Here is a 24,020-nt window from a genome sequence, read left to right on the forward strand (position 1 = left end):
TTCGGAACAGTTGATCTAGACAATGAGATAGTCAATCAATGAAAGTTAGAAATCAGTTGCATCAATGAGGGCCTACCTGAGGCCTATAACAAACCTCGTGAGTACTATATTCTGTTTACTTCAGTTCCATTCTAGCATGTGAATATCCCTCATTGTCCATTCACATGTTTTCTTTAGAGTAAAACATAGCAAGGAGAAAGAAAAAGGAGAAAGATTCAAGTGGTGGGGAAAGTCTGGGGTTGGATTTGGCAGGGCACATGATAAATGATCAGATGACTGAGTGGAAAAGATAATGCAGAGTTGGATTCACCAGGAAGTCAAGATAGGAAAAGGAGGAGAGGATACTCACTTCAGAAATGGTGAAGAGAATGAGGTTAAATCAAGGATAAAGACATAATTAGGGTTTTGTAAAGCATAGGGAAAGATTGGAAACTAAAAGATAAGTCATATAAAGGAATTTTAGATTTTGTAGAAATGGTACACTTGTGAGTAATGACAAACTTTTTAACTGAGGTGGAGTAAAGTGGTCATCAGAAATGGTAGATTGAGGAACTGGAAAGTTAAGAGAATTTGAGGAAGAATTAATATTTATTCTGAAATTCTCTCCTGAGGACAGTGAACTCATTGAGGAAACAAAAAAAAAAAAAAATGTCCTAGGTAGTTTAATAAGAGCTACCAAGATCTGGATTTGGTAATAAATTTGGAAATCATAAATCTCAGAGGAAAAGAGATTGCTGAGTAATCATGGTAAAAGGTGAGTCTGGAGAGTCTGGAAGTGACAATGGGAATTCCAACTCTCCTCTTGCAACCAGTGAGACAGAGTAAGAAAGAAAATGTAACCTAATACTGGAAAGGCAGGCCAAATATAACCTTCTAGAGGAGATTAGGTCTCAGTGAGGACCAGAAGATAGAAATCTGTTAAATCTGTCACCAAAAAAATCTGAAATGGGATCTTGGGGGGTTGGCTTATGAGAGTGAGGGAGCAGGCAGTTGGGATGGGGGGAATAAGATCCATACATGGCAGCTGAAGTTTCAGAATCATTGGGATAGGACATGATGTATAAAAGGATAGAGTTATATTAACCATTGAGAGAGGTCCATTGAGGGTGGCAATTGAATAGACTGTTCAAGGCTTTCCCTTGAGTGCCAACCTTAATGGCTGGTGAGGATGAGGATGATGATGGGGAAAGAAGGGGATATGAACTGAAAAATTGTAGAAGCTTTGCCTCATAGCAGGCAGGAGCTAAAAGAGGCATGGGAGTCTGGGGCTAGCCTGGGAGACCTTGGTAATTTCTAGCCCTAAGCCTACGATACTTTTTTCCTAATTAATATTACTTCAACATCTCCAAGGATCTAATGATCAAGTAGGACACAGTCCCTTTTAAAACAACATCTAGATTTGTAAATCAGCCTTAGAAAAATATATAAAATAATAATCAAAAAGAACATGCCCATAAGTAGTAATATGTTTATATCTTAAGCCAGGTACATTGAACAGTCAGCCTTTTGCATATCACACCTCTAAACCAAGTTAATATAGAAATATATCAGTATCTTAGCTTCTGATGTTTCCCTTCTAATTTGAGAGACAGGGGTGATTTAAGTGGAAAATCAGTGCCACTATGCAGCATATTCTCTTAAACAATCAGGTACTACCAGTGAGCGAAATAGAGACCTATTATACAACTTCCTTTATCTGTATCTAAAAAGAGCCAACTGGAGTCTGATCACTCACACAGATGCCTTTTTCCCTTTGCAGAGAAACGAGAGAATGTCATGTTTGTGCTGCCACTTCATGGAGGTCACTTGGGCTTCTTTGAGGGTGCTGTTCTTTTCCCAGAACCCTTGACCTGGATGGATAAGCTGGTGGTGCAGTATGCCAATGCCATTTGCCAATGGGAGCGTAACAAATCCCAGTGCTCAGACACAGAGCAAATGGATGCCGACATGGAGTGATGCCCTTACAGACTCAGAAGCACTCCAGTGGCCCTTCCTTCTGAAACTATTCATCTCCTCACCTGTTGCTTCAGGTTTTCATCCTTCTCAATAACCTGGGTATGTCAGCAGGGAAGCTTCCCACCAAGAGCACCTCTCGCCGAGGCAGATGGCTGTCCCCAGGATCTTCAAGCTATTTTTATGCTTAGGTTACTGGTTTTCTTTATTGCATTATTGGCCATGTTGATGAGTGGCAGGACTCTTGATCACCTGTCCGATTTCAGCATTTGATTAAGCCAATTGTCATCTAATTTCCCTATTAAAAATGTATCTGAACAGCATCTTTGCTTTGCCAATCAAAAAAATCTTCCCAAGAACATGGCAAGATGTATCCTAGAGTTTTGTGACTATACTTTATGCCGTTGTTTCAACTCTGAAAGGGCCTGTGGTTCCAAGCCAATACTGAGAGGGAGCTTGAACCACTTAGCATGAGAATTTGGAGGAATGTGAGCTCCATAAGCAGGGGGGAAAAATCAGCTTCTATAATAAGCCAAGCTCCATATTTATAACACTTCCTAAAGGGTCTTTCTCCCTATTCAGCAAAGATTTTAGGGTAGAACTATCTTGTGTTTAGAATTTCTTACTGAAGTTTATAACCAGAGATGTCTGAGTATCAGTGACTATCAGCTTTGGGCATAACGAAGGCATGTACCCTTTTGTGCATTTACAGTAGAGGGTAATAGATAGAAAATTTCTGTCACGATGACCTTGGACAAGTCATTTAACCGCTGTTAGCCTCAGTTTCCTCATCTGTAAAATGAGAGTTGGACTATTTGATACCTGAAGGCCTGTCCAACCCTAAAATTATATGATGATTGATATTTGTTTAGACTTTGAGAGAACAGAATTCTAAATGACTTCCTGTTCTTTGAATTTTTGCCCACATCAAACAAGTAGCCTTGAAATGATTTTTGCCTTTCTTTTATTTCCTCATTACTTATGTAAAGGATTTTCTTTAGCACTGAATTATGTGCTGTTTTTGTTTTTCTTTTAGCCCAGGTCTCCTTAACACTAGTTCAGTAGTTTAAAAGTAGAATTTTAAGTTTAAAGTTAAACATCTCCATTTGAAAAGTAGTCTGTTTCAGAACATAATTTTTATTGAATCTCCTTTAATTATGTACTGTTAGATAGACTTTTCCGATCTCAAGTCAAAAAATGTTGGTTGGGATTTGGGGTTTTATCCTTTTCCTGATCTGTTGGCACATGTGTATCTAAAACATTCAGTGATTTCTATAATCTAAAGTTCTAAAACCAGCAGTTGCTATATGGGATTGTACAGCACTCATAATGATATTACTAGGTATCCTTTTTAGTCTTTTACCTTCTTTAACTTCTTTGACTCCAGCAATAAGTAGAGGCTAAATTGGAAAGCTCAGCTGGGGAGAAGTATTCAGGCACTTTGAAGGCATTATTTTTATGTCCATTGACAGAAGGATATGTGTATTGCCCCAAGTGACTGTGATGATAATGACAATTTTTACCTGGAAGAAATTCCGTGTGACAATCATTAGATCACCATCTTATAAGCATGAACAACAACCAATATTGAAAAATATTGGAACTCCTTTGATCTCCATTTTGCTTTCTGATTATTTCCCTGTTCCATTTATTGTAATCTCTTTTCCAAGTTTTATTCTTTATTGCCTTTCCTGTGACACTCTTTTAGCACCAATTAGCACTTTAAAATTTTAGCCTTTATTTGGCAATTAACCACTTTGGTTGTGGTGAAAAAATTCTGTCCCCCAAACTCCCTTCCCCACTCACAACTAAAATCTAAAACATAAGACATACTTCCTGTTACTGGCATCACTTCTCTGAACTTAGATTAGTTAAAGCAAGCAATAATTTTATAACCATTGAATTACTGTATCAAAAATGGCAGACTCCTTTTTGTTTGCCTTTGGCCATTTCCTGGCTTATTCTAATAACTGGCACATATGCATATGCTGCTACATTCAGTAGGAAAAAAAGGATCAGATCATCATTATCCTATACATAAAAAACAAAGGTAGGGAAAAGATCCAGTCATGTCTTTTTTCCATGATCACTTGTTTCCTGGTGACTGGTTAGCAATATCATTGATTGCTTTTGTTGGAAAAGAATCACATCTATCTTTCAGCCTTTGTAACTATATAGCAAGAATTTAACATGCAACATCTTATGGACAACTTCCCACCTACATTTTTTTTGTGAAGTATAACTGATGGTGGCATTTACATTCCATTTTGGCCCAAGTGGAATCAACTGAAACCCTTTGTACGTATTCCAGTCTCTTCACCACAGTGAGGGTGAGGGTGTGAGTGAGGCTTTTTGTCTTACAAGGAAATTCTTGTTTTTGTTTGCTTCTTTAATGAATATGAGTAGGCTCTGAATTTAGAGAAATGCCAGCTTCCCTATAAGGCATGGATGCAGTGTATCATTTTATATGGAGATTTTCTTTTCTCTTCCTCCAAGCTTCCTATTCCATTCCTTTCAGGCCACCTTGACAACCAGTAGTCATTACCAAGAAGTAGAGATTTTTTTTTCCTCTGCTTTCTGGTCTGCTTCCTGGTAATCTGTCTGCATTTGATTGGTTGGATCCACATGAAAATGACAAAACCTTTCTGGCCATTTCTTAAATCTGTTTTTAGATATTCTTAATACACAGTATCAAGAAACCCTGCTTTATTTTTCAAATGCTACTCTACCTCGCCTTAACCAGAAATAAAAATTATACCAATCAAGGCTAACAGTGTTGAAAGTTGTGAGTCTAGTAGAGGAAGGAGCAGTTGCCATTTGGAAAATTATATGAAGCCCTCTTGATGCATCTATATTTAAGGATACACTTTTAACAGATTTGGAAAACAAGCATTTGTCTCCCTGGGAGAGAAGCTCTCATTACTAGAGTAAGATAAAGGCAGAAGAGACCTTTTTTTCATTTGTTTTGCATCCTTAGCTTAATGCCCATCGGAGTTACCCTCTATCTTGTGTAGCTGTTGTGTTACCACATTTTCCAATGTGGAAGTTTATCTGAAAGAAGGATTATGCATTCCTGAGTCTCCTTAGGAAGATGTTGGCTCAGTTACCATCTAGTTACTAGTCATTGATGGTCAACCCAGATTTGTTTACGGAACTTCTAGACTGGGTCTTACCACTCCTATCTTCTCTAGATACCTTGCCCATGTAATAACAGCTGTGTCAAGGCTTATCTTAATAAGGTTTAGAGAAAAAGCAATTGTATTTTAAAAAACTAACAAAGACCACCATCTCCCTTCAGGATTTTCTGTAGCATGACCATTATTACCTTAAACCCTCTCTCAATTCAAAAGGGTTTGTAATCTTGGCCCATGTTTTATGGGGATCAGTTGAATATCATCATCATTCAACATGAGCCAAGCAGGACAATGAGACTCTTCCTAAGATAGAAAATTCCATATACTTAGCCTTTCTTTTTCCAAAGCTAGCTCTATGTGATTCAGTGATTAAAGCAATTTGTAGTCTTCAGCATAACTACATATAGCTCTTTATATAGCCAAGTTCACTATGCCATGCGTCCAAATTACAGATCTCTTTAAAATGTGACTTAATGTGAGCTCCAGGGGCACAATGGAACTTTTGTTCCTATTTAGGCTTTATAAGTGAGCAGATGTGTAGGATTTGAGCTGCTTTTCTTCTTCTATTCTGATTATGACTTAGACCTGAAGATTATTGAGGCAATACGCTAGCTTTAAAGATCTTACAGATCTTCATCCTTCAGGCAGTACAAAAGGGCCATTTAGTACTATATCATTGCAGTGTCCTATCAATGTCCTTGGAAATGTCTTCCTTCACACCCAGAGCCTCCAGGAAATCCTCTGATATCTACCATAATCTTGTAGTGTCTCTCTGCTGTGAGACTGAACCAGAACTATCATCAGACATAGAAAATGTATAGTCCCCACTCTCATTATATAATTAGTGTGGATCCTAAGATCTAGTCCCAAATTCACTAAATATGCAGACTTACAGACCTCTTTCTGCCTAGGCTACAACCTAGGCCACCTTGGATCAAATAAATGATTCACAGATACTGAATTTGGGTTTGCCCCTCTTTAAACCTATACAGATTGGGCCACTTCTAACCCTAGGAGAATAAGTAGCTAAAGAAGTTTTCTTCCCTCTTACCAATAAAGCAAAAGATATTTAACTCTCTGTGCCTCGTTAAGATGAGGATCACTGTTGCCAAAGGGCCAGAGAGCTATGAGACCTTCCAATCTAAAAAGCTGCTGCTTCTGACCACCGTTGCTTTTTTCAACAACACTTCAAGCATTTCTCTTACAAAGGGGCTTGGCAGGAGGCCAGTCTCCAAGACAGGAAAGCCAAACCAGCCAACCCTTTTTTCAGGTACCATTCATCAAAGAGCTGCCTCTTCTAGGATGTCAACCTTCTCTGTAATAGTCTCATCTATGCCCTAATGCCCTAATTATAATGTTGACTAAAGCTTTCATATATTTTAATGAGTGGACTTACATAGTTTCTAACCATTGGGGTAGGTTACATATTCTAATTTACATAAAACCTCTAGATCTTTGCTTCATTTTTGATGAATAGTAATAAAACCTTAACTTAAGATATTAACTTTTGAAAAATAATTGTGTTCACATTAGCCAAGAGATCCACTATTGCCATAAATTCAAGAACTGCCTTCATTTGAAGGATTTGCAGAAGCGCCTTCCATTTCAATATTCAATCTTCTTCCAGGCCTCCCATGATATGGTAGCCAACAGGCCATAAAAATTCAGCTGACCACCTTGGGCCTAATGAAACCCACTCATTTCACAAACTGTTCATGGCCATGAATAATTTTTCTTTATTTCAGAAGTAGTTTTTTTGGGGGGCAGGGAAGAATGAGGGAACAGACCCTTTTCATTTTTCCTAAAGCACAATTCAAAGTAAAAATCTCTCTCCTTCCACACTGGTTCCAGATGATGAGATAGTTCACTCTGCCTCAGGAAGACCTACACTGTACCTGAGCTTTCTGACTTTTGCCACTACAGCGGCCTTAGCAAAGCTGGGAGGGGGGAGGGGGAGGGGAGGGGAGGGGATAGGGCAGGGGGAATGAGTGTGTATTTCTTTCTGTATTTTGGTTGGACTCTCCCGTTCAACATATATTCTTAATTTTGACAGATTTGCTTCCAGATAGGTTTTTTAAGAGCCTTCACTTCCACATTCCTGTTATGTTGCAAGGTGGTTGTTTGTTTTTGGTTTTTTTTTCCCTAAATTTAAAATGCTGCCCTGAAAAAAAAAAAAAATTAGTTTGTATACTGAAAACCTTCCAGCTTTTGGATCTTAAAGGGTGTGGGAGGGAGAGAATGGGATCCTTTAGCTCTAAGGCATTTAAGATTTGCAACTAACAATGCAATTTTTTCTAAATACGGCGATGTTTACCTTTATTAAGAAAATTATATTAAGCAATGGTGTCCTTGATCTTTTTATTTTCTCATATTACTTTTGGACCTATTTTGATTCTGTGTGGTGGTAAACAAATATCATTGCAAACAAAAATGATAATTTTGTTATCTTTGATTCAATGGAATTTCTTTACTTAAAAAAAAATAAAGGACAAAATCAACCAAGATGTGGCCTCGGCATTTTCTTTATGCAGTGATTATTTTCCAGACACAGCATGGAAGAAAGAGCATTGGACCTGGAATCAGAAGACAGGAGTCCAGGTGCTATCTTTGGCACTTTAATGGCCATGTGATTATGGGCAAATCATCCAAACATGTTTGAGCCTCAGTTTCATCTGTAACATGAGGATAATGATAACTGCCTTCTGTTACCTCGTGCGGTACCTATAAAGAAATTGTTTTGTAAGGTTTAAAACACATATAAATGTGTATTGTCATTATTCTAACCAATAAGCTAATTTTTCATTTTTATATCTAAAATCATTGCTTAGCATGCATGAATTACCTTGCAGATTTATCTTAGGCAGCTTGAATAGGGTACAAGATTTAGGAATAGACATTTAACAAAGTGAAAATGCCAGGCTCAGCAGCAAAACCATCATTTTTCTCTATTCTCCTAAGAAGTTCCTACTAGAAAAAGGGTCTTCTTGTTAAGTTGTACAAAACATTTCTTATCACTGTTGGTTTTAATCCAGACTTCTAAAGTGCATTTTAAATTACTAATCCATAACAATTTTTAACTTGCCTATCTATGAACTCTACATTCTTCATTCTTTGTCAATAACAAATTCATTTATCTTAGATTATTTGACAGCCTTCTTTCATAATAATAGCTTTTAAAAGACTGTGGACCTGAGATTCTTAGCATTTTTTGTGTCATGGACACCTTTTGGCAGTGTGGTGAAGCCTATAGACCCCTTTTCATAAATAATGTTTTTTAACTGTATAAAACAAACTAAGTATTAAAAATATATAAACAAAAGAAACAAAATATGTTGAAATATAGTTATAAAATATATTAAAAACAAGTTCCTGGATCCCACATTAAGAACTTTTGTAATCACACTTTTTTCTCATTATTTGCCCAAATCCCTGGTTATAGACACTTAATTGACAACATAACCATATTCCCAGTCTCCCAAATTCATCACCTCATCTTTTCCTCTGACCTCTCTCAAACATCCAATTAGTTTAAGACCCTGTAGTTTCTACTCCAACAATTATTACGTACCCTTTCCTTTATTCTTATAGCCAGCACACTAATTCAGGCTTTCTTCTAAACCAGGCTAATCTTCTCCTACGTGATCTTGCTGGTGCCAGTCTAGTTTTCCTCCTTGCACCTTTGTATTTGCCTGAATCTGGCAAATTGCTTCAATATAGCATTCCTTTGGCATTTCCTTATTGCCGAGCAAATAAAGCACAACATAAGCTTGGAATGTGGTGTACAAAGCCCTCACAATCTGGCCTCCAGCTTCCTATAACCTTCATACATTCTACATTCTAGCCAAATTAGACTATTCTGTATTCCTCATTTTCCTCCCCTTTTACCTACTTTTTTTCTCTACGTCTTTGTTCATGTCACCACACTTCTCCCCCTCCCTCACCCATAATGACTTGCCCTATTCCAATCTCTGTCCATTAAAATCCCAACCTTTTTTCAAGGTCCAACTCAATTACTCCATTCTCCAGAAAGTTTTTCCTCCACTTTCTAAGTGAAAGTGAGATTTCCCTTCACAAATTTCTCACTTTGCCTGAATGTTTTTGTACACGTTACTTCTCTCCATAGCTTCCCTTTCTCCCATCTCCTCTCCCCACATTTGATGGTAAAAGTCTTGAGAGCAGGATTTGCTTTGTCTCCTTCCTTGGGTACCTGGCACATAATCTCAGTGAAATGACTCACAAAAACGCCAACCTAAGCTAATAGAATGGTCCTGATCTGTTGGCCTTGTGCTGGGCCCTTCCTGACAGCTGATAGAGCTTTGGCTTTCACACAGGGAGGAATCATTCTTCGTTAGCAAGAGAGACGACAAGCTAGAGGTAGGAAAGGTCTGGGCAAGAAGTGGGACCACACCCATGTTACTATTAAAAATCCCATGCATTGTCAGAGGGCAGGTCTGTCCTTCCCATTCTGTCTTTAATCATAGACAACTCCTAGAGGGAAGAGGCCATGACTGTCACATGAAAGACATTCCACCTCTGGACATAAGGTAGGTCATTATCAGTGGGAATCTGTTTCAGATCGGATCTGCACAGCTTGCTGTCATGGTCAATTAAGATAACTAGTCCTGCTGGGGCACACAGACCCAGGATGCAGACAGCTGTGACTGTCAGCCGTGGATTTGGTTATACTTTAAACCAACACAAAATGAGCTGCTCATCTAAGTGTGGACAGACCTTTTCCTTGATTTTGATCAGTGTCACTGCCATAATTTCAGACTTTGCTACCAGACTCTTTGTTATAGGATCACCCAAATAATTGAGCCACCTCCCCTCCAAGTGAACAGAAGATTCTTTAGCCAACTTTATTTTGGATTATTGGACCTCACTTTTGATTCCAAAGTAAGAGGGACCTCCCTTTCTGGCAGCCATCCATAATTCACTGAAATTATTTTGTTGGCAAGAGCTCTCACTGGACCCATGCAATTAAATTATTAAATTAAATGTACAGTTAGTCTGATGGAGCTGTCATGTGGAAGAGAATTAGGTTTGCTCTGTTTAGCAGAAGAGAACAAAAAGAATTAGGAGAAAAGCATGAAGCTGAAATGAGGCAGGTTTCAGTTAAGAAAACTTAATAATTAGAACATCCCCTAACAGAATGTACCACCTTAGAAGGCAATGGATTCCTCTCATTGGCAAATTGGCAAAAGATTGTCATTTGTTGGGGATCTTAAAGAGAGGTGGATTCCTTTTCAGGAACAGATTAGACTTACTGATCTCAGAGTAAATGAGGACAAGACTTAAAAGTAGGGGTTCACTGTGCAGGACTAGTCAATCATATGATATCTGAGTCTACATCAAAGGATTCAAGCATAAGAACTCTTCTGACCTCCATGGGGGATTCTATTCTCTCCTCTCAAGAGTTTCATCCCTATTGTCATCCACCTCCTTTTGGGAGCAACAAGCCTGGGAAAAAAGTGCTTTTGGACCATACTTGAGGGCGGCCCTCATCTTGGATCTGATATTTCTTCTGATACAAAGTAATTTCCTTAAGAACTGGAATTACATCATTTTTGCTTTTGTATCTCTAGTACCTATCACCAACACATAGTGTGCTTTTAAAAATTCTTGCTGGTGGATTAATTGGTTGTTCCATCATGGAGTAGAGAGGCTATATCCCCGCACTCCTGTTTTCCTCCTTTCTCAGAATATATCACTTTTATTAGTTACTTAGGTGTAAAGCTACATCCTGCTACAATGTTTTTCCCATCAAGGTCTTCATATCCTTAAAGTGTTCTCATCATGCATGCTCTTTTAACACAATAGAGCAGCTGTGGTGTCCTTGTGGGAAGAAAGCTTGGGTGTGTGTGTGTGTGTGTTTCTCTTCAGGAATCCAGTAGAGTGTACTGAATTGAAGAAACCTGGATTCAAATATTGACCTTGCCACTTGGTTGCATCACTTCGTTTTCAGCAAGGTATTTGAGCATATGTGTCCTGAGGTCTATAGCCTCTGTGTCCTTGACTTCTATCTGGAATTGTGGTAATTTCTATGAAAGTGCTAATAGATCATGCTGACCTTAGCACCAACAGACAGTGTAAACTAATGGGTAACATTCTGGATGGGGAGTCAGCAAAGTCCTTAGTTTGAATCCCACCTCTGCCACAATACTCCTAGTATTTGTATCATGCTTTAAGGTTTGCAAAACTTTTACAAAAGTTATCTCATTTTACCCTCACTAACAACCCTGGAAGGTAGGTGCTATTATTATCCCCATTTTATAGGTAAGGAAACTGAGGCAAACAGAGGTCAAGAGACTTGCCCAGTTAAGTGTCTGAGACCAGATTTGAACTGTAATCTTATGGATAACTGGTCCAGCACTCTCCTTGTATCACCTAGCTACTCCATTTGATAGAAGGAAAACCATAGGCAAGTCACTTAATTTCTCAGAGATTCACTTTGTTGTCTTTTGTTTAGTTATGTCCAATTCTTTGTCACCTTGTGGACCATAGCACACCAATGTTATCCATGGGGTTTTTTAGCAGAGAAACTTGAGGGGTTTGTAATTTCCTTCTCTGATAAATTAAGGCAAACAGGGTTAAGTGACTTGCCTAGAATCACACAGCTAGGAAGTATCTGAGATCAGATTTGAACTTGGGATTTTTCTGACCTCAGTATGCTCATTAATTAAAATGTAGATCATTATACCTGTCTCACAAATGAGATAATATTAAATGCTTTTTAAACCTTAAAGTGTTGGCTAATATTTTTGCTACTACTGTTCTATATCCATGCTTCTAGGAGGTCATTTGCAGTACAGCTTGTCCTCTCTGGCCCCCCTTCATATACAATACACAGCCTTCCCTTTCTGAGGGGAAATTTTCATGTAAAAAATCCTTTTGTTTTTTATATTCATATTTGTATGAGGATCATCAGAATATTATAAAGATGGTAGGTATTGTGCTGTTTTTGCTAACCACTACAAGGGAGAAATCAATATAGGACTTTCCCAGGGAAATGCAGGAAACTTTAAAAATGTTATTGGTTGGGGTAAAGAGAAATAGGGGAAAAGGGGGGAAAAGCCCAAAGCAAAAAGCTTCCCTCAATTATAATGAAATATCTAAAACTTCTGTTACATTTCAAGGTTTACAGAGCACTTTGCACATATGATCTTCACAATAGCCATGTGATTGAGTATTATTATGGCTGTTTTATAGAAGAAGAAATTGAGGCTGAGAGGGGTAAAGCACATATTCAGAGTCATATAGCTAGTAATTGTGCTCTTCCTTGCTCCAAGTCTAATACTTATCATGCCACCAAATGCCTCTGAGAATAGATTTGTTGAAGAGAGAAAAGAGTGAGTGAGAGAGAGAGAGAGAGAGAGAGAGAGAGAGAGAGAGTGTGTGTGTGTGTGTGTGTAAAAGAAAGAAAGAACTCTGAAAACAACAATCAATGCTAGGTAAATATTTTTCAAATGAAAAGTAAAAAGACTCAAATCTGAAAACACAATTGAGCATTAGGTCAGACCTAGGGAAAGTGAATAGAGAAGAACAGAGCTAATTTTCTTTTATACTTTAGTTCTTTTTATTTTGTATGGTCTCTTGTTAGATTAATTTATTTTACTTGAAATTTACAGAACCCATTAGAGCAGAGTTTATTTTCCTAAAATTATTCTAAAAAACACAACCACACACACAAAGAAAACGTCCTTACAAAGGCAAAACTGGGCTATGTAGTTTGTATTTTATCAAACAATCTCCATCGGCTAGGACACAAAATAAACTGATGGCAGCCAAAAATAAAAAAAACTTAGGATGGATAAAAATGGAAGAAAAAAACAACTTTAGGTGTGATTGAAAATTGCATCTTTGATGATGTGTCTAGTGGAGGCTTTGAAATTTGAGACTATTAACATGACTTTGCAAAATAATTATCATCTTGCCATGGAGAATGGAATTTTTTGACATTAGAAAATATATGTGTATAAAAAATAATATTCTTAAGTGCCTTTTATGACATCCTGTGTTACACTCTTGGCAGCTACCTACTTTGGCCTATTCCTAATGCTGGCTCTTCTCACTTAGCAAAAATCCTATCCAAGGTTACTGTTAGAGGCTATTAAGTGATCAAGGATGATCACACCCTTTCCTCTTTTAAAAGGAAAGAGAAAACCCTGTTACCTTTGGCCTTAAAGCTCTGAAAAGGTTCCTCTGGCAGTGAGCCACAGTTCTAAAAGTATTATTCTCTGCATTTCATGTACTTTGTCATGTATTAGAATTTATATATGTTTCTTACCGTGTGTGTGTGTGTGTGTGTGTGTAGAATCTAGATCTGGGTCTAAAAATTGCTCTTCAAATTTTCTTTAATTTATACATAATTTCAACTTTTTTTCCAAATTCAACTTTTTCTTTTATTTGTCCAGAACCCTCCAAGACACATGATTTCCTTCTCCTAATTCAATTTGAAGCCTTCTCTCTTTTCTCATTCTTCCTATAAACACACTAGACTGTAAGTTTCAAAATGGAAGGAGTTGCACTTTGTCAAAACTTATCTGTCTAGTGGCCTAGAATGATGTTCTTCATATGATAGATGCCTAAGAGTTGACGTTGTTGCTTTTAATCAAAAGGCAGATGCAACTGTGGTGTAGTCAGAGCAGCGCTGGACTGGAAATGAGCAAGCTGGAGTTCATGTCTCCTTGATTGTGATTTGTTAAGTATGACCTCTCTGGACTTAGCTGTTTGTGAGGATTTGGGAGTAGAACTCTGAAGTTCTGCTCTCCAGGTTGCTCTGATCCTATTCTAACATTGAGAACTGGTTCTGGGCTCAGAGGGCTGGGATACTCACCCTACCCCCCTATTCTTCTATTCTCAATTAAGTCACTTGGTTCCATCTTTAGGGAGCCTGGAAAATTTCCCCACCTCATCCTTCTGGGGACAATTTATTTAAAACTTAGATTCCAACTCAATTTTATAGTTCCCCAAAGGGAAAATAGAAAAGTGTTCAATATACAGTATGAGTCAAATATGGAGCAGTTATTTATTTCCTATACAAAATAATGCTAAAGTATAAAAGATTCTCACAAGCACTGACAGTAAGACTTAAGCTAAACAAGCAGCAGTGCTAAGTACTGTAATTCCCAGAGGAAGTTTGACATTTAAACCATCTAAGGATGATGCATTTTGTAGGACTGCTGATTAGGCACCCTACATTTCACCTCAGGCTCTCACTTGTCAAATGGCAAGCCAGGCCAGGGGCTTGAGCCCCTCCTCTTAGTTTACTGCTCCCTTGCAGAATCTTCCCTTGCCACCAGTCAGCTCCATTCATTGGACCCAGGACACCGAGACCTCTCCAAATATCGAGACATCTCCAACTCACAAGGTTGCCTTTAAGCCTGGAAATTGATCTCCAGCTCCACCCAAATGCTGAATCAAGCCCACAAGATCAGCCAAAACCAGGAAAGGGGCAACTGAGAAACCTCCATAAGTATATGTAGTATAAAAGTGTATACTGGATCAGAAATAAAAAAGTTACTAGTGCCCTCCATCCCAATCTTGATTCTTCTCCTTAGGTTGTAGCTTCTTTCCACCAACCATGTGCAACAGTGACTTTTCTCAGTCCCTCTTTATCCTTTGTTTTTCTCCAACCACATGCTTTCAAAATTGGGGAAATTTATCCAATAAACTGGCATTATTTTGTGTTTAATTCCTGATCTCCAGATCCTTTCTCTGGATAGAATCTTAGTTGGGAAAGCAAGGGCCAGAACTGAGAATTTTGACTCACCCTTAATAATATATCCATTGTGCTCCAGTCTCCCTCACTCAACCTAAGGCATAATAAAGGCTTATTTTTCTTTTAATGTTGGACTATGCAGCTGTCTTTTAATCCTAACCCATGAGCTATATTTCAGTAGAAAGACCAAGACCTTAGAAATAAAACTGATATCAACCCAGGTAAAAGCACAGGGCAATTATGGTGAATTGTCCTCTTTTTTCATTATGTCACTAGTCTAGGTGTAACCCTTTGCTGTGGAAGATATAGACAGAGAAGGAGCAGCCTTGTGTAAATACACAATTTGAAAAGAAGTAATTTGTATTGGCTAAAAGGCATAGTATGGTGTAGCAAAAAGAACAGTTGGCTAAATCAGAAGCCTTGGGTTCAAATTCTAACTTTCACAATTGCTGGCTCTGGATCCATGAGCAAGTCACTCGAGAATTTCCTCCACTGTAGAATGTACTTAAAGTGCCATATAAATTGAATAGTCATTATTTGTGGACAAGAACTAAAACTCTTAATGAACTCCAAAGTGAAAAGCAGATTCAGATATGTGCCAATACATGGAAAAGGGCCCCAGAAATGAATATGAAAGGTAAAATCATAGGATTTTAAGCTAGAAGAAATATTAAAGATTATCCTGTCCAGTAAAGTCAAACCCAAAGATCCCTGAGGGCTGTATATTGACTTAGAAAACTACAGATTAACATCATCTATGTTAAATTATATTTTTATTTTATTAAACAGTTTCCAATTATATCCTCGTCTCATTTGAGATGCGCTTGAGAGTTTTATAAGTACTTATATCTTGAGTATGACATTTCTGATCTATTCCAAATCCTTCCTTTTGTAGATAAGAACACTACCTAAAGAGGTTAAGTGATTAATCCTAGGTCACATGGTTAGTAATTCACAGAAATTTTACCTGGAGAGATGTCTGGGAAGAGGTAAAAAGTAGTGAGGGAAAAAAAACTAGGAGATTTGTAATGAGTCAAAAACAAGAGCCAAACAGCAGTCTACAGAAATTGACCTGTGAAGAACACCTAAGGAAAATAAGAGAAAGTTCAAGAGTTCCTGGACCTGGAGATAGGAAGGATATGAGCTAGAATAAAATAAGAAAGCAACCAGATCCCAATGAAAGGGAAGATTGAAAAGACTTTGCTTTCCTCAAGAACTTGGGTCTAAAAAAGAGAATATCCAAGAAGCCAAGGAGAGAATCAAAGAACTGCTAAGGCTCAGACTTAGATGATAAGCATTTGTCCAATGGCTTTCCAGTAACTAACTACAATGCACATTTGTGATTTGCCTACCTTTTATAGCTTTTATGTGCCCCCAGCTTCCCCAGAAATACACTCCAAACAGTTAGCTGGAAGTCTGGTGATCCACCTCATACTCACTGCAATGACAGGGGTCAGGTCAAGGCTGCCTACCCATGTTCTCAATCTAAAAAGGAGAAGCTTGTCCAGTCCCTTGGATGACAGCAGTGGGAATACCCAGCGGCAAATATCTTGTTTTTATCACAGTACTAAAGAAAATTGGTCTGTTTTTATATTTCTCTCTTCCCCGTGCTATCCTTCTTTAACTCTACCATTGCCCTGTAGTTTAAATGACAATTAAAGAATGAGACTATCCCCTAGTTTTAGAGGCTTATCTCCCAGTTTTGCTGACTCAATGTGAACAAGACAGGGATATCTGGTCCTGACTGGGGTTACATATGTGAAGCAAGGTATGGATAACAACAAAAACCCCTGCTCCCTCACACAAACAATTCAGAGAAAGGATCACTGGGGTCTCTGGGGAAAACAGTGGGCGTTCTTAAAATGCAGTGTCCTCCGTCACCGTTCGGGGTCCAAAGAGCTGCTCAGCTATGACTTTGCCATCGTATTTGGGCAGCGTGCCTCCAAAGTCAGAAGGCAATATGTCTTCATCAATTTCCTGGAAGAAGGTCTCCAAGTCATCTCCATGAATGAAGACCTAAGGTAAGAAGAGAGAGACAACTAAATAGGAAGATGTGCTACACGCAGGAATGTATTCAATCAGTTAGCAAAACTATCTGGGTGAAATCTCTAGCATCTGGCCCCTTCTCTCTGCAGTTAGAAAACCAAGGTGGTCCAGTATGAAGAATGCTGGGTCTGGAGTTAGGAAGAATAGAATTCAAATATGACTTTAGACAATTACTAGATGTGTGACTCTGAGCAAGTCACTTAACCACTGCCTGCCTCAGTCTCCTTAACTTTAAAACGGGATCATAATAGCACCTACTTTCTAAGGTTATTGTGTAGATCAAATGAGATAACATTTTGTAAACTTTTAGCACAGTGCCTGGCACTAAGAAGCAGCTTTATAAATGTCTATTCCTTTCCTGTCATTTTAGGTTAGGCCCTTATACATCCTACCTTTTACTTGGACTATTTCTTAACAGATCTTCCCATCTCTCTTTTTCCTTTCCCTATCTATCTTTAATACCATCACCAGAATAATCTTTCTTATGCAGAGAACTGGCTATGTTTCTTCCTTTGTACAGAAATTTTCAATGGATCTTTATTACCCAAGTAAAATTCAAACTTTTTGCTCAGCATTCAAGGCTGAGTCTTAGAGTCATTCTAGCTTTCCAGTCATATTCCCTAGCAGTTCTCTCTACACATTCTACCCAGCAGCAGAACTGAAGTACTCTTGTCCCTGAACATGCTTTGTGTTTTTTCTCACTCTGTTCCCTTTATCTGAAATGTACAATTTTCTCCTCTTTATTTGATGAATTCCTGCCCATATTTTAACACACAAGCCAAATGGCACTTCCTTCATGACGCTGACCCTTAAATTCTTAAGTGAAAATGACTTTCCTTCAGGACCAGCACTTGGTTTTATAAATATTTTTACTTAATATATTCACCATGCAGTATTCTGTATTTGAGTTATCTAGGTAGGCATTCTATCTATCTCCCTACTAGTCTATATGTTCTGCCCAGAAATTTTCATTGGTTCCCTATTGGGTAAAGTAGAAACTGCCTGTATCCCTAGTTTTTGGCACAGTCCCTGGCACATAGAAGGCCATAATAAATGTTTGTTGACTAACTGATGTGATAGCCAGTTCCCCCTTAGCCTCTGTCCTTTTCTGAGCCTTATGGCTTAGACATTATAGTTCGCTGCTTTGTGACTACTGGTCAGAACCGTTGGTGGACCCAGTTCTTGCTCCCAACCCTGTCCATGTTGATTCAGTAAACAGTAGCCTTCTCATACTCACCCGCTCCAAAAGTTTGTTCTTTAAGAAAGGCTTAACCACATTGTAGGTGGTGGTGAAATACCATGGCTGATAGATAAAGTGGATGGCTTTGAATCTGGCCGGGAAAGAGTCCTGCAGAAACAGAGAGATAACCTCTCTCATCTCACTTATTGGTTCTCAACTTTTCACTTATTGTCACAACCCCCTGAGAAAGGTCTAAATGGAAAGAACCATTTGCCCTGAATTTGCTTAAGTAAGCAGGGATCCAAACACAGAGTGAAGAAGTGACCTGCCCATCATAGTCCATTCTAACAAGAGGACCCAGGAGCCCTTACTCCCCTTCTAAATATCTATGTGCTGGACCTGCTGGGGTTATCCTGCCAAATCAATTATCACTTGGAATAAGCCATTATGAGGTGGAGCCAGCAAGACATATATAGAAAAATGATTCATTTTCAGGTACCTTGTCATTTTAAATATACAAACTTTGCCAGCTGCCTGCTGAGTGAATTGATTCACTTTATAGACTGCCAAGATTTTCTTATTTTACCTCATTCTGCCACATATCCCCCATCCTTTCACAAGAAAAGGAGTTGGTTAGAAGGAGTTTGCTATTTTGGTGAATTTTTGAGAAGAACTTTACTTATAATAGAGTTAAATACTGCAATAGATTACCAAGGGAAGATGTGCTGTCTTCTGCTTTGGAAGGTTTAAAAAACATACTGGATTCACATTGATTTCTATTTGGTTTTAACTAAAGCTTATTTATTTAAAGCCTATCTATTTAAAAATAAAATAGGTAACTTTTTCAGTTGCCTTTTGGATGAGTCTAAGAGCTATGGGAAAATAACAAAGGAAAGAAGTAAATATGACCTTACCTGGAGCATATCCACCATCTTCCTGAGCTCTGAGGGCCTGAGGCCTGTTGCCTGGTGCATGGTGAAGCCCTTGAAGTTCTCAACAATGCAGAAGCCATTAATCTGGGTTTCCTCATTTTCTAACAGCTTCTCTAAGATGACACAGTATGCCTGCAGGATCTTCAACAAAGAGGAGAAAAGGAAATAAGGAAAGTTTAAACTGTCTTGCTACAACATACAATATCCAGATCCTGGGATGTATACTAACTTTCTCCTTCTAGATAAGGCCAATTACTCATCCCACTACTAGAATATTTCTTTACATTATTAGTGTCCAGGACTGAGGCCCTTCTTCCAAAACCTTGTGTGTCTGGTGTTTCTGCTTAGTTGTTATGAACAAATACATCCAGAGATGATCCTGCTTTAGGGATGATCTACCCCAGAATGGAAATGGACATTGACAAAATGACCTGTGACATGACTAGTACTTTTCCAGTGGGAGGAAGAAAACTTCTATTCTCTTTTTTTCTCTGAAAACTCTGATAACTGTCCTGATATGTTAGGAATAGGGGAAGGAAAATAAAGGGAAAGGAAAAGGGAGAAGTCATCCTAATCTTGTTATCTTAAGGAAAAGAGAATCATCATCCTAATAAATAAATTTACTGGTCTAAAGATTTGAACAGTTTTTAGAAAAGGAATAAAAAAATGTACTTCCAATCTTTACTAATAAGAGGAATTTAAATTAAAATAGCTCAGAAGTTTCACTTCCCACTCATTAAGTTGGCAAAGATAAGAAAAGACAGAAATAGCATTAGCTGTGCTGCAGGAAGTCAAGCACACTAAGACATAATTGGTGGAGCAGCAATTTAGTCAAACCATTTTGGAAAACAGCTAGGAACAGTGTGAGAAAATTTTCTAAATTGTTCATGCCCAGTGATTCCATGTCCCCCAAGCAAATCAAAGACAAATCCCACATGAATAAAACTTTTTCATATCAACATTTTTGTGATAACAAAACATTTGAAAACAAAGCACCCAATGGTTGGTGAACAACTAAAAAAAATTGTGATATGTGAATTAGTAGAAGAGTATTGGTTGGTCAGAAATATGAGATAAATATGAAGAAATCAGAGAAACATGAGAGGGTTTGTATGAACTGATGCAAAATAAAGAAAACAAACCAGAAATACATTATTCATAGTGATTAAAACAATTTAAGTGAAAACAGTGTTTTGACACAGTGTTTCAACACAAAAGTTTCAACACACAAAAAAAGTTTTTTTTTTTTTTTTCACTACAGGACGTGGGTTACAGAGGACTGGTGATGATATTACACTTTCCTGACTTTGATAGGAAAGTAGGGTCTCTGGGGAATAAATGTTGTAAACCCTGTGAAATGCAGTCATTGGTTGGTTTTGTTTTTTTCTGTTTTAAAGATAATTCTGGAGGGAACATGATTAAGTAATACCTGTCATATAAGAATCAATAATTTAAGAGTGAATTAGTATGCCAAGTTACTGAGTGAATGAGGAAACATTTCTGGAGAACAGATTATGGGATTTTATAATTCTGATGATTAATTTTCAGTAAGGGTCCTATCTAGTCATACTGCCAAAAAGCTTAGGATAGACAGGGGTATGAGAGGAGATTATTGATCCACCCCAGAATGAGGCTAAATGTAACAGAGAAATTACTTCCCCCCCTTCTCCATTGACCTCATCAAAAGTAATTTCTTCATAGTCCCAATTCTCAATGTTGAAGAGCATGACCACACGACCATATTTATCCCGGCTAGAGAGAATGCCTGGGTAACCAGCTTCAATGGTACAACGAACAGCCTCTGGTGATAGATCTTCAAAGAGCTCAGGGTATTGTTGTCGGAAATTCACATAACCTATCGGTGAGAAGAAAAAGCCAAACAGTCCTGATAGCCTGTTCCCTTATTCCATCCCTGGGGGAAATCTGCAGAAGGAGTATGTCCTCATTTTCACTTAAAGGCTTTAGACATTTTTGATCTACTGGGCTTGGATCCAATCTCACTGATGTTGATACTAAATCAAGTTAGACCATTTTTCCTTAGCAGAGCTATAATTTGAGATTAGATTTTGTGCTAGGGCACTGAAATTACAAAGCATTCATTTCAGAGGTGGCTTCCCTAGGAGCATTGGAAAGTGGATTTCATGTAATTTGACCAAGAAGCAAAAACTGCTCGTTATGGTTCTGCCTTCGAAAGTAAGAAAAGTTCTTTCTGCTTAGCATAGACTTTGCTCTTAGAGCAAACTCTACAAAGCAATGGAAGAGTCTACTTGAGAAAGATTGTTGGAAACATGTCATTCTGTAGTATTTGTTTTGCTGCTCTCATCTAGTTAGCTCATTAAAAAACTTCCTGTCCCAGGAGCTAAGAAACTTGTCCCAGTGACCCCTCTTCTCTTTTCCTCCTGCAATATTTACAAACTTGAAACGAAGCCTTGAAGTCTAAGTAGGCAGAGAGAAGAAGCACCCTTACTCCATTAGGCACATGGCCCCAATTCTATGACCTGGTTCTTTTCCACAATTCCCTGTGGTATGGAAAGAAATGGCTCTTCCTTCCAGAAGTAAGCTGAAATCAGCTAGTGAAGGAAAGAGAAAACAGCACAGTGATGATAGTGCCTTCAAGACTGGACCCCAGCATGTCTGGGCCAGCAGAGACCTTAGTGATTATCCATTAAAGCCTTTTTACTTTGCAGATTTAAAAAAAAAATCAAGGTTCCCACAACCAGAAAGTAGCATTAATGGGAGAGCAAGGACACAACCAAGGAGGCAGAAAGGTACTGGCTTTGGTATGGGGAGACTCATTGTCTTAAATCAACCTCCCCAAACACACCCTGGGCTGTCACCCAACCTCACCTTTAAGCAAGTCATAAGCACGGCCGACATCAAATTTACGGGCCCGAACAAAACGAAGGAGGAAGTCATCGTCCTTCTCCTGTATTTTCTCAGCCACCAACTGACCCATGTCATCTCCAGAATCAGCCCGTTCTTGAATCATTTCCCTCAATTCCCTCACAGCCACTTCCCGGGATTCCTCTGTCTCATTGAGCTCATCCTTGGCCTGGAATTGGAGAAGAAAGGGAGGGCTACACGAGAAGAGTATAAAAAACTTGGAGGGAAAGGGACCTGGACTTCCAAGGAGCCAAGTTCCACATTCAGCAAGGCTAACAGGCATTTTAGCTTAATCTAGGAGGATGGTATGAGTCCTTGATGAAAAAGGAGGACTTGGTCAAATGCATAAGTATCAATTTTCTTCCTCAAAGAGTATAAATTTTTTTCAAATACTATGCTCATTTGAGCTTCAAAATCTCATAGTTGGGGCAAACTGGAGGAAATTCACATACTGTCCATCTGGACTGAGATAATCTAGACTCAGCTGAGCACCTCAGGGACTATAAACAAATTATAGATGGAGGGATGCTGGGCCATTACCTTTGCTAGCACATTGTGTTGCTTTGGCTAGGACATTACCTCCCCAACTTAGAAAGAGAGCATGCCATAGTAGTCAGAATGTTGGACTTAAAATTCTCTCTGACACTTACTAGCTGAATGATCTTGGCCAATTCACTTAACAACTCTGAGCCTCATCAGCAAAATAACAGTAACTTAAAATGATCTCCTTTCTATCCCATTTTCCCCCTCTCCCACACTGATCTTCTCTACCTTCTGCAGGGTGTGGGGGGGTACCCGGCTACACTTTCCAAAGACAGGTCCGTGGTCCTTGGTTGTGAGTCGCTCTAGCTTGGAACGCAATTCTTGCTCCTCCTCGGACACTGCCCGGAATGTTCCTTCCTGGGGGAAGGAAGGAGAGATAAGGAATTTCTCTAAAAAAGACATCTAAATATTCTATTTGGTCCCTTAAATGTGTGCTTGTTCATAGGATCAGACATAGGAATAAAGCTAAATCCTCACTTTGCAAGAGGACAGTTTGCAGGAAATAAGGCCCGCGTGCCCACAATGTGTGCCTGTTCTCTTAGACTGGATGTGGAGCATTAGAGGAAGAGGGAAGAGGAAAGAGAGAGCCTGGTGGTACTCACTCCTGACATGTTGCTCCCAGGAAGGTCTTGGGTGACTGGAAGTAGTGACAATATCACTAATGCACCCCTTTGCTTCTCATCAACTCCTTTCCAATGATGGGAAATCAGTGCTGCAGTCCTATTTCAGAAGGGCCCAAACTGATGATTAAACAAATGTACATGAACAGAAGAAATACAAATCTCACTCCTTGATCTTTTCTCTTGAGGTGAACTTATCAGACTGGGTCAGCCCAGAAAAATATCTTATTTTTACTCCATTAACAGGTTGAGTTGTGGGGGGAGAGAAAGGGAAGGTAGAACTAAATTCCTAAATCTTATCCATCCACCAACTTATATCAGCATCCTCCATTTTCTACACAAAAACACAAATGTAAATTTGTAAATTCTCTTCTCCCCTATGCCCTCTCTTCTAGAAAGGAACAAAAATAGCCATATGCTAAAGATAAGAACAATAACTTCAAAGGACCAGCCAGAAGAACTGGGTCCAAAACAGCCTCCAGGATGTTTTCAGATAGAGGTTCTAAACCAGTGATTCATGAACTCATTGGAAAAAAATGTATTTTTATATAATATTCAATTATAATTCTTTTCCTTTGACATCCTGTGTATTCTATTTATTCCTTAAAAAAAAAAAAACAAAAAAAAAACATGATTCTGAGGTAACCATAGGTTTCACCGAAATGCTAAAGGCTGAAAAATACCCAAAAAAGTTAATGACCTTTGTCTCAGATCATCTACAAGGCAAACCTGCCTAGCTCTGAAGTCAAGGGGCTGAGGGAAGGGAAGGGAACCCCTCCCACTCCTCATTTGGGAAAGCTGCTATCCAAAACTCCACCTTTTTGTTGTCCCCTGCCTTCTCTGCCATTGTGTGGGGGAAATCATAGAATTTTAAGATGTTAGGGCCAGAGGCTTCCACTAAAATCCATCTTTAATGCCTTATTCTGGCCGGGAGGCAAGTGACCCTGAGAGAGAGAGAGCCTACCAAACAGAGAGGTTTTAAATATAGGCTATATATGTATATGTGTG

General features: G+C 38.6%; 2 protein-coding genes across 3 annotated transcripts in view; one reads left to right on the forward strand and one right to left on the reverse strand.

The window, feature by feature from the left end:
* The window catches only part of ABHD2 (abhydrolase domain containing 2, acylglycerol lipase), a 125,855-nt gene extending 118,266 nt beyond the window's left edge, over positions 1-7,589 (forward strand). For both annotated transcript variants that reach the window (XM_051981081.1, XM_051981080.1), the window contains one exon: positions 1,760-7,589. In XM_051981081.1, the coding sequence (XP_051837041.1) occupies positions 1,760-1,956 (197 nt within the window). In that variant the 3' untranslated portion in view covers positions 1,957-7,589. The remainder of the gene's footprint in view (positions 1-1,759) is intronic.
* Positions 7,590-14,133: 6,544 nt separating this feature from the next.
* RLBP1 (retinaldehyde binding protein 1) lies at positions 14,134-23,095 on the reverse strand. The gene is made up of 7 exons (XM_051973959.1): positions 22,995-23,095; positions 22,621-22,749; positions 21,814-22,018; positions 20,643-20,821; positions 18,949-19,107; positions 18,092-18,202; positions 14,134-16,824 (listed from the first exon to the last, which is right to left on the reverse strand). Exons 1-7 carry the CDS (start codon positions 23,001-23,003, stop codon positions 16,666-16,668), a joined length of 951 nt encoding a protein of 316 aa, XP_051829919.1. The 5' UTR covers positions 23,004-23,095; the 3' UTR covers positions 14,134-16,665.
* Between the last annotated feature and the right edge of the window lie 925 nt (positions 23,096-24,020).

This window comes from Antechinus flavipes, chromosome 2 (assembly GCF_016432865.1).
Source record: "Antechinus flavipes isolate AdamAnt ecotype Samford, QLD, Australia chromosome 2, AdamAnt_v2, whole genome shotgun sequence".
Lineage (NCBI taxonomy): Eukaryota > Metazoa > Chordata > Mammalia > Dasyuromorphia > Dasyuridae > Antechinus > Antechinus flavipes.

Coding starts and splice junctions, on each gene's coding strand:
- RLBP1 (XM_051973959.1), bottom strand. Junction 19,108..20,642: donor AAGAAATTACTTTTGATGAG/GTCAATGGAGAA, acceptor TCTTTGTTGAAG/ATCCTGCAGGCATACTGTGT. Junction 18,203..18,948: donor AGATGGTGGATATGCTCCAG/GTAAGGTCATAT, acceptor CTGTTTCTGCAG/GACTCTTTCCCGGCCAGATT.